This window comes from Cupressus sempervirens, chromosome 10 (assembly GCF_028749045.1).
Source record: "Cupressus sempervirens isolate cs-2001-9-10 chromosome 10, ASM2874904v1, whole genome shotgun sequence".
In the NCBI taxonomy this organism is placed as follows: Eukaryota; Viridiplantae; Streptophyta; class Pinopsida; order Cupressales; family Cupressaceae; genus Cupressus; species Cupressus sempervirens.
The window spans coordinates 73,397,753-73,408,979 of NC_143127.1; the positions used below are offsets into that span (position 1 = coordinate 73,397,753).

Below are 11,227 nucleotides of genomic sequence, written 5' to 3' on the forward strand. Positions count from 1 at the left end.
CGAGGAGATTTGAACCTATGACCAAACTCTTATACCGTTTGCTACATGTTAGGGTTGTTGTTGCACTAAAAATTACTTGTTAGTGCCCAATACAACCACTAAACTTATAGAACACAAGAGATAGTTAAGTCATGTCATGAATCTCAAAGGAGAACATTGGCGGTTAATCCAACAAAAACATGTCATTGCTACACAACATTCTAGAGTTTGTTTTGCAAAAATTGGAATGCAAGCTATGCCCTAATCAAGCCTTGAGCCGAAGTTATTATGAAAAGTGACAATATAAACATATGATTATATTGATGCATGACAAAGAAATTTGTTACAAACTTATAAAATATAAGAAACATATTTTAAAATGTGTTGAAGTTTAAATTTTTCACAACCATTCCATTTTTAAAATACCTAACAATAACTTTTATGCCTCAAACATCAAATTACAATGATCATATGTAAAATCAAAAATTTAAAACTTTGAAAAAAGAAATAATAGAGAAATTTATTGCAAAAGCAAATCATTAATACAATTTGAAAAAAAAAAAAAAAAAAACATTACAAAATACCCACAAGATTATACATTTACACATTTCTTGAGGAAATCCAACATAAAAACAAAGCAAAGAAAGGAAGAGAAAAAAAAAAACAGTTTTCTCCTCTACTACCTATTACCTAATACTATGTTGCTATACTCGATCCCTAATTCTGCTTTTCTCAGCGACTTTAGTAGAATAATCATGTAAATGTGTGTTCATTTGTGGAGCGACAGCAATAGGATTGCTCTGGTGTGTGTGACTTTGTTCATGGCATAAAACATATGTATTTGATGGGGAACAAGACAGTCATATCCAGATCGAGTGGTGTACAAACTTTCCAATTAAATGGGGACACTGTAATTGCCATTGGATCGTCTTTTAGGGCAAGTGTTGGGAAATAAAGGTGATTGTTTACTTTGTGCGAGAAGATCTAAGCATGCTACCAACATAGGTTAAAAACAAAAAAAATGATATATTTACAGAATGCATCACACGATCACCCGACTTTCTTTACACAAGGAAATACATATTATAGAAAAGCTCGCCCGAGAAATGGGGATAGCAAAAACCGATATTTTTTCAAACGGGGGTTCACATTACAATATCATCTTATTCACAGCATTTTGACAATTGGGCAATGCACATGCTCAGATCCCCATCCAAAGGGCCTACTCGGATGCCGGGGAACAATTTTTAGGGGATCATTGTGATTATCAGCTTTTGTGTACCATAATTTTAGTACATTCGTTTTCTCAAATTATTGTTGTATTAGAGAATGTTGAAGGAGGGGTGTTTCCACATGGTTCCCCCCGTCAATATCTAATACCAATTACTAAAATGGGTATAATACAATCAACTCATGAAGAATCAGAAGAAGGGGGAGAACCAGAAGAAGAAGAAGAAGCGGCGGCAGCTGCAGCTGGGTTGCTCCAGCAACAAGTGGGTAAACAATCAAGGAAGGTTCTAGAGCAGGAGCCTGAGGTGCTTCCTTGTCATCCTTCGGCATCTCCATTATCTCCTCAGCTATCATGCAGTGGGACTCCATATCTGGGTTCTTCGGTAAGAGTATGGGACCCTTATCATGTTTTATCTCAGAGCCATTTTGCTCCTCCTACTGGGAATCATCATTCTTTGACCACGGGTGCCCCGCATCATCATCATACTGGCAGTGATGGGTTTGATGGGTTTGAGGATGATTTGGGTATAGAGGTGTACCTGATTCGCCATGCAGAGAGTACCATGGATGATAAACCAGATTTTATAGGCGGCAGGTGCCCTTCTGCAATTTTGACACCCAATGGGAAGAGGCAGGCCAGGGCCCTGGCCGTGTTTTTTAATTCACAGGGGCTTAGGTTTGATGAGGTGTATTATTCCCCTTTGGAACGCGCAAAACACACCGCATTGTTAGTCTGCCAGGTATGTTAGTAGATCTCAGTCGTGGCTTGTTCAAAACTTATGGGACAATGAAACTTTGGCTTGGTTATCTTTTTTATGGATATGTAGACAATCGAGGTATGGAATAATGTCTGATATTTCTCTTGCTTGCTTTTCCTCTGCATTTGAACATTCTGTTGTGATTTTGTTTCAGCTTGGTGTTTCTGTATTGGGTATGGTTGTTAATTGCAGAGGTTTTTTGCAAGTGATAGGGATGCACACTGTGTAAGATTGTTTTTTGTTAATCTACAATTTATGCTTGTATTGTTCTTGAAGGATCGAGTTTATCTAGCTCGGCAACTGTTTAAAACCTTTTTGGGGCACATGTAAACCTTCATCCACTGTCTTCCATCTAAACAAACGAACATGGCAGTGCAACTAGTCATCAAAATAATTGTTAAAAAAGCTCATATGCACTAGCAGACTGCACCCTGCTAGTGAGAGGCTCTGCCTTTGTTGCGGTTTAGATTGATTGTTTGCTTTTGCTTTGTAAGTTTGTTACCAAATTTTGCCCGTTCTATAGAAACTGGAGAAATTGCTCTTCAGTAAAATTGAGAGATTGCTTTCCAGTGAAATTATGTGTTGTTTACCTCATCTGGTTATGGAGTGTGGGGGCATTTAGCAGCAATGGTTTGTTTAAGAAAACTGTGCCATTCTTTTACATTTACCAGTTCCCTGAACTGCATACGAGTACCTTTCATTTAGATTTTCTTGCCTTTGCAAATTATTTGAGTAATGGAATTCAGTTTCTTATGTGTGCAATATAATTTTGATGTGATTAATGTGTGGACTTGGAAAGGGTGACTATTGGCTTTGATGACTTGAGAAGCTTAATTTAGCCAGAGTATCTTAATCGGCATGTTTTTCTGCAGGAGATGGACATATTGGAAGAGAAGATCCAATGCTCAGATGGGCTGATAGAAATTAGCCAAGGTCAATGGGAAGGTTGCCATTTTTCAGATATTTACACCCCTGAAATTGTCAATATTATCAACAGATCTCAGCCTGACTTCTGTGCACCAGGTGGGGAGTCTGAACGACAAGTTGAGTTCCGCATGGTAGAATTTTTGAATAATAAAGTGCTGCGGAGATCTATGAAATCAACACATATGGGGTTTGCACAGTATCAAAATAATATCAAGGCATATGGTAGCCAAAACTCTATGATGCAGGTTCATCCAATTGAAGATGGGGATGGGACAACTATTTCACAGTGGGAATTGTTTAATGGACAGAAACAACTGGTAAAAAGAAAGTCTGGTAAAAGCAGGCTGCAGTTTGTAACAACGGGAGACAAAGGGACAGAAGATGAGTTGTCTCTTGAAGATGGCAACATTGGTAGGCAAGTACAGGAAAATTCCAGAAGGCAGCCTGAATGTGTGGGCATTTTCACACATGAAATGGCTATTAAGTGTCTTCTGACAGGTCTTCTGGGGTCTAATCCACTAATGATCCACCGTATTTGTATAGACGACAACTCCATAACTGTTCTGCGGCATTCTTCAAAAACAGGATGGAAGATTGAGAGGATCAATGATACTGCTCATTTGAGGCTTCTCTATGAGAAATTGTTTCCTCATTGATATATTCTATTCTCTTCTAAAAGATGAATAACTTTTGATGCTATGCGAGTTCTTTGTCTGACTGATATGGCTCGCTTGTGATCAATACTAATCTATCGATTGTACAAGAGAGAAAGTTGACCTTGGCATATCATAACTTTGATATTGTCTAGAGTCAAAAACATTGGCTTTGGCATCAGTTGGCTGATCTATACAGCATTTTCTGTATGCGGTAATGTTGATTCAGTTATGCTGGCTTCTTGGGTTTTAAAAAATGATTACAAAGGTTTGGAATGGTTGAGGCATATTAGATATTATTATTTAGGATGATATCATCCACTTGATGCTCAAGGTGGTCCTGAGGTTACAATATTATGGATTATTTTATGGACCCTCAAATTGAGGCATTTTTATATAGAAATTTGTATTCCTATCTTATGTCCATGCATGACATTTCTGCATGATCTAGGAATTTTGTATCTGATCATCAATGATCCGAGAGAATTTTTTTAATCATCAATATATTTCTAACTTGTAAAAAGAGAATTTTTCTGTAGACATACAAATTGTTCAAGAAAGCTAGTGATGGCAGGGATATTAATTTTTTTGTAGAAGCAAGTTAACATGTTGACCTTGAATTCATGTTAATATTTTACTCCACATGGTGCTTGAAGATGTACCTTAAGAAACCCTAGATGCCAATGCTGACTAAAATGAAAACTTTCTTTGTAAGGCGGGACAAGATTGTGAATTCCTAGATTTCATGACAAATAAACATCCTTTAATTGATGCATTATACTAGATTAACTTGTCGAAGAACTTTTAACCCCTAGCCCAATGTAGGAATGGATTGACTTGCTTTGTTTATGGATGTGGATAATTTAGCTTCTCATGGTGATTTAAGATCTACCTTTAGATACCCTAGGCATCAATGCTGACTTCAGTGAAAACTTTCTTCAATATGTAGGACACGACTGTTAACAGAATGTCTAAATTTCATGACAAAATAATTGTTTTCCAATTGAAGCATTATCCTTTAGTCATTTGTCAAAGCACTAAACACCCCTAACCCAGTTTAGGGAATGCTGCCTCCATTCTTTCCTGCCATTGTAAAATGTAAAACTTAACCAAGGCATGCTGCCAAATAATTTCTTATAGCCCTTCGTGAAGGTTGTTAGCTTGATCATGGATGCTGGCTTATGGCCTGTGCTCCTGTAACATTTTTGTATAATATTACATATTATTTCCTTTCAAATTGTCTGGCATTTCCTTGCACTGAATTAATATTGCAAGACTTTTATTTGAATCTCCTGTTGTTCCAAAATTGTTTTCCGTAGCTCGTTTTTGGCATTCATCAGGCATGCAAGTGCTGTAATCTAATGTGTTGAGAATTCATAGAATGTTGCTTTGCTGTCGTTTATTGAGAGTTAGATTGGCTTATATGAGAAGGGAGGCATTATATGCAGATTGAAATATGGTAAAATCCACAGAGAAAATATATAAACCTGGTATCGAGTTTGATTGTTCGAAGACATGCGACTCTGTTGAATTCTCTTTTAACTGGAGCTTTTGGAGATCCTATGGTCATTCTGTTTTGAAATTCAGGGCATTGTTATATGAAATTATTAAAAGAATAGAGTTGCAAACAAATTTAATCTATTTAAGGATCTGTCATTTGGTTGGCCAATGAATCCCTCAATGCAATCATTTAATGTATTATCATTATGTCTATGTTATATCCATTTAATAACGTTTCTTTTGACAGAAAAGATTGTGTAGAGCCTTTGATCATCAAGAATAATGTATATTGCAGAGAGGGCTATTTATTGTGTCTAGGCAGGGGTATTAAAAATATGAACTTTTGACAGAGAAAAGTCACTATGGGCATTCCTCCAAACAAGTAATTGGTAGATGAACAACAGTGTTCTACATTTTCCTTAATTTTGAATAATTATTATTAATTTTTGTTAGACTAAGGAGCAGGAATCATTATAAATGGGGATGAGTATTTAAGGTCTCTTGATTCGTGGGAACTTATATACAAAGACATAACGCTTACTTATTTTCCTTACAGGCAGAAATGTTGATTGTCATATCACACAATATACTATTGACGATGCCATCCCAATTTTTCTAGTGTTCTATTGGACATTATTGTTGCATTCTGTAATTTTCGTTAGACTAAGGAGCGGGAACCATTATAAATGGGGATGAGAAGGTCTCTTGATTCATGGGAACTTATATACAAAGACATAACGCTTACTTATTTTCCTTACAGGCAGAAATGTTGATTCTCATATCACCCAATGTACTATTGATGATGCCATCCCAAATTTTCTAGTGTTCTATTGGACATTATTGTTGCATTCTGTATTCACGCATACTTTGTATCGGCTATGTTGCCTTCCTATTATTAGAGACTTTTAGGGTGTGCTTCGTTCTATCTGTCAACTATATCAATTCAAGCATTGGTCTTTGAAACACGATGAAGACAGAGTCAATTCTGCTCTATCGGTTTTGTCAACTTACAGCTTATTAAGTATTGATGTTAATCTTGTTGTAGTGTTTTTCTTTCCTAGCGTTGTTTTATTTTTTGTAGTTGCAGTTATCTACTAGATGTAAGCATGTGGGCAATTAAGAGTCTTTTTGGGTGGAGCTGTGTAAACATGAAATACTTAAGGTAAGATAAGTTGAATCTAATACTAACATAATTACATTTTTGTAAATCTCAAGTTTATTGGAAGATGTGACCAATGCGCGGGTAATTATATTCTCGCAAACGCTAAGCCAACATCTAATACAGCCATCATTGCTGATGTTTACTTAAAACCGTTCCTATGATTGTTATATCTATAGTACTTAAAACCTGCAACAGTCTAGCTCAATTACGTTTGGAGGAAGTGTTTGCAGTGTTCACTGTTACTTAAATCTGACATCCCCTGTTGGTGTGACAGATGTACTCAATACCCGTGCTGCACAAATAGTAAAATAATGAGAACCTGTGCAAGTGTGAGGCTATCTCACAGAACAATTTTTGGGATTTAAAGGCTGGTTCCTTGTAGGTTTTCAATATATTTCCAGTCAAGAACTGAAAACAAATACTATCCTAAGGAGGCAACGTGTTATGGTTAAAATGTTTTATCTCCAACTGAGATTTGATAAACGACATAATTTAGTAGTAATAAAAGGGAATTTGAGCATTTTAATAGCAATGCAGAAGATAAACGTTCATCCACAAGTAATAACAGGACTGGAATTGTCAGAACTTCATATATTTATATGCCAAACTGATACTCTAGCAAACTAGGGCAGGCCAAGAACTCATGAAACTTTTAGGCTTAACAAATAGAGATATGCCAACAAATTAAAAATGCTGACAAAGTTGTTACTAAGCATGAGTCTGTAACATCCAGTTTAACAATGTACAAATAGCCAAAAACGGCCTAGCAATTAATGTTTCAAAACATGCAAGTTAAAATCTTGAAATTTGAGAGGCAAGCTAATGATCATCGCTTGCATGCATTCCTCACTTGATATATGACATTGCCTCTATCACAAGTGTAGTGGAGTGAAGCTCAGCATGTGCAATTGTGCCCCTTCAGTGCATGCCAAGTGAAATTAAATTCAATTGAGAGCATATTACATCTAATTTCCATGCTTATGGAATCCATAAGCCATTAAATACTTTCATTTGTTCAACTGGTATGGATCATTGGTTTAGGGTCATGAATGGTTGTGATAAGTTCTTTGGATGGAAATCAAATTATCAGGATGATTGATTGTGAAAATTCAACAGTTTGCTGGCACTTATGACATATACTGTTATAACTCCTCTAGATTAGGCACTATCAAAACAGTTGCCTTGCACCTTTCACAGCTTCATCCATCCAGTGCATATGGCTCAAGATCTGCTGAAGTGTATACTTGAGGGCCAAACAGAAACAACAAAAATGCCCATCCTATAATGACTTGGCCAGTGTTAGGGGTTTCTCTCCTGCAACAATCTATATCTTTTGACGGTTAATTCCAGCCATTGGGTTAGAAGGGACAGATTACAAGGATTAAAACAAGAAGTGACATAGATTTGTTTCCTCTGTAGGTTGATTGAATAATTGGTAGGTCTCTACAAGCCAAAATCCCCCACTGCCCAACACACTCTCCAAGCTGTTGTTTTTGAAGATATAATGATTCCTAGATCCTTAGATGTTTATAAGGTTATTTTCAACAGCGGAATAGTTTGGGAATCAAGGTGATTATTAAATTGCAGACTTTGTAAACAATTTGAATTTTAGTCGTAAATCAATAAGTTTCAGTTATTTCTAGAAGACTTTTCAACTCAGAAAAGGAAAAACGCTGTATCCATTGGACATGGAGTTAAACCTGATATTAAAATTGGAATTGAAATTGTAAAATCTTGAAGAGATTGTTTACAAATCCTTCAAGACAACTTTGACCTGACCCACTAATTCTCCAAAGGTACCTCTAAGATCACAAATATCATGACATTCCAATTCAAAGGAGTTTTTATATGAAAATTGTGTACCTTTGACATTGTATTTTGTGTCCAGAATTCCAGTTCGGCTGACATCTTAATTACCTTGTGGATTTCTTCCACGACAGGGTCATGTCTAGTTTTTGAAGTGGCCTCGTATTTCTTTTTGTTGTTAATTAACCCAAGGAAGTTTTGATTGGGCAACCTTCTTTTATTTTCATCAAGTCGGGATGGCAAGCCTTTTTGCACTAGCCGTGCAATATGGCTTTTTACATTACTAAACATATCTTGCAATGCAGCCAACTCTGATCTATGCTTTAGTGTTGCCTTATCCTTTGCTTGTATGTTGACTGCCATTGAAGCTGCTTCCTTTTTATTAGTGATGCCTGCATTGGTCAATATGTCAATTGGTAAGGTGGAAAGCTTATATTTGAAGGTCAGCATGCAATAATCATTGGGGCTATGGTAGTAGTGATATCATCAACATTAGTTTGTAAGTTGTGTTTGAACATGGACAACGTCAACAAAGTCCAGGGCAAACTTCGACCCACTTGTTACCTTCGCAATGTTGTTCCAGTAATATCTAAATAATGAGCTCACTAGGTTCTAGACAATGCTTTCACGAGGTTCAAGGACGTCAATCACATGCCTATTGCCTATGTTTTGGACTTAAAATACTATATTTTATTCTCTATTCTTCATCCACTTGTCTGAAGTCTTCATGTCTTCATTTTTCTTATCTATAGATTGTCGAAGTTGCATATCTGGAAAAACATCTTATGTGAGGTTACAACCAGTTCCCTCTCCAAGGAGCTCTCATTAACCTTGAACCTTACTCTTCCCTTCCCTTCACTTGACAGTTAGAGCCTTTTGCTTATGTTCATCTATAGAGCTAAGCATATCTCTTAACTTATCTTATGTTTCTTTGACCTTGGGACTGAGTTCTTTTTTCCATGGACTTCCCAGTTTGTTCCATTATCTTGGAATTTTGTCTCTTTGCTTAAGAAAAATTATTGACTTATCTCATTTCTTCCATGTTTCTGCTTGTAGAGTTTAAGCTCCACCTCTTTCATTTTCTTTTGTACATTCAATATGGCCTTGTGCTCTTGTCTGCCTATAAAAAATTGTGAGCGAATATCTTTTTTTAGAACTTAAGTCTTCATGTCAGCAACTTGAAAGCTTTGGGTAACCTATTATGTCTCCACTTGGGCTAGCTTTCTTGCATGGTTAGATAGTTTGCAGTGACTAATTTACCATTTTATTTCAGTAACTCCACCTTGTCAACTCCTTGAGAAGGTTATGCGTTGATCTTTAAGATTTGTACCTTTTAGTTTTGGATTGACATAAACCCCTTGGGGCTGATGACTATAGGAGTCATCTGTGGGAAGAGATGTTTGCATTTTTCTCATCAAACTTCATCCTTGTCCTCTTTTATGTTGATTGCCTAGCAACATTTGCATTTTCTAAATCTTTCTTCTTCTTTGTTCTAGTTTGAGTTGTTTTACCATACTATCCTATGTTAGAGGACCATATATTATAGAGGGGATGGAGAGTGGCCTAACAAGTGACATGGAAGCAAAGCATGGCAATGGACTGATCTGTTGGGAAACAATGTGCAGTAAGAAGTTAAAAGATACAATAGAGTTTGGAAATATTGGTACTATTAATAAGGCGGTGTGATAAAACTCAATGCTTGAGAATTAGTTATCCCAATAGAAACATGATGGGTGACCCAAGGATTAACTTGTGTAGCAAGGATTTGGGAATGCCAATTCCAAAACCAACAATGCTAATAACACTAGATGCGGGTGTTGACATGGAATACAAGAAGGGAACATTGATTTGTTGTTAATAATCCTTGACACAGTAGATACAATAGGTGTCAAGACATTGGTATAGAATAAATTCATTAGGGATTTAGTCACATAGAAGTACCAAAAAGGAAGTTTGATGGGAAATGATGATCAATGGTAGACCACCAAATTTCCTATACACAATGGAATACAAAACTCCCAACAAAGTGAATTTGATTAGCACAAACAAAAGAGTAAGGACGCAAATTCATGATCCACACGATCCACACAATGTGAGATTTTTGTGATTCCTTATGAAAGGGATGGTAATGATTCCTTAGGAAGAAATGATTCACATTGAAACTAGGAGAGGACTAGTGAACTTCATATCTGATTTTGACTGTCGTAGAGCTATTAGAATCATGCCAAGTTCTGGATCTAGAACTCAGACACTTATATTTTTGTGTGTGTGAAAATATCATATCTAAAGGACACTATTGAGATGGTCAAACTTGTTAGAAAGCAAAGTCCACCAATGAGAGCAAGGTGGGCCTGGGAGCTAGGGGTGAATCAAATATGTACTTAAAACAACTCTCAATATCTTTATTATTCCAAAACATGCAAACAATAGATGCAACAACCATATAAAGATAACCATGCACAATAACATCAGATATGTTGACTAGGGAACCCTTGATTGAAGGGAAAACCCCAGAGGGAATGATGCCCACAAGATGATGTACTAATATGAAAGTTCCTTGTGCAAGGATGGACTTTGTTAGGAATCAATGAGATACAATCAGTACATATGAGTCCCTGTTAGGAGGCTTTGAATCCTTGTTAGAAGATTCCAACTTTGTTAGGAGGTATGCCAACCTTGTTAGGAGTTGAAAGGAGGAGAACTGAACCCATTGTTCGAATAGCCTCGGACTATCTTCACCAAACAATCTTTAGAATAATCTATCCAAGTTCTGAACTAACTAAACAACTTATTTGCCAATACAATTCATTTGAAGCTCACAATACATCCTCAACATCATTTTTTGCTCTAATCAAATACAAATTCACATTCAAGCTCGCATAACCAAACATTACAATTCATATGACCACATATGATGATTTACCACAAGGGAACGATCTTTCATTTATACCAAGTCCTAAAACAAGTGTCGAGTTGGTGCTGAGACTTTCTCTATTTACAATGTTAATATAGGACATCATTAAGATATTATAATACACATTACATTACAATTAAACTCTTTCCATAATAATTTTATCAATAGTCAGCTCATAGGAACAAACACATTGAACAAACTTCATAAGAACTGTAATTTTGATTTTGTCATGTCGAGTATAGCATCTTGAACATGTCTCTGACAATCCTCTAAATATCATGAACACAATTCCATCTCA

The 11,227-nt window shown here is 36.3% G+C and overlaps 1 protein-coding gene across 1 annotated transcript; it reads left to right on the forward strand.

Annotated features, from left to right (window-relative positions):
* Positions 1-713: 713 nt before the first annotated feature.
* LOC149532644 (uncharacterized) lies at positions 714-4,075 on the forward strand. Its single transcript, XM_089804486.1, has 2 exons — positions 714-1,949; positions 2,840-4,075. The coding sequence occupies exons 1-2, from the start codon at positions 1,371-1,373 to the stop codon at positions 3,548-3,550; spliced, it is 1,290 nt and encodes a 429-aa protein (XP_089660612.1). The 5' UTR covers positions 714-1,370; the 3' UTR covers positions 3,551-4,075.
* Positions 4,076-11,227: the final 7,152 nt, after the last annotated feature.

What these genes read in the sequence shown, in the direction of transcription:
- LOC149532644 (XM_089804486.1), top strand. Translation starts at nt 1,371, where the DNA reads ATGGGTATAATACAATCAACTCATGAAGAATCAGAAGAAGGGGGAGAA. An exon ending in CCGCATTGTTAGTCTGCCAG is followed by an intron (nt 1,950 to 2,839) that starts GTATGTTAGTAG and finishes GTTTTTCTGCAG; the next exon opens with GAGATGGACATATTGGAAGA.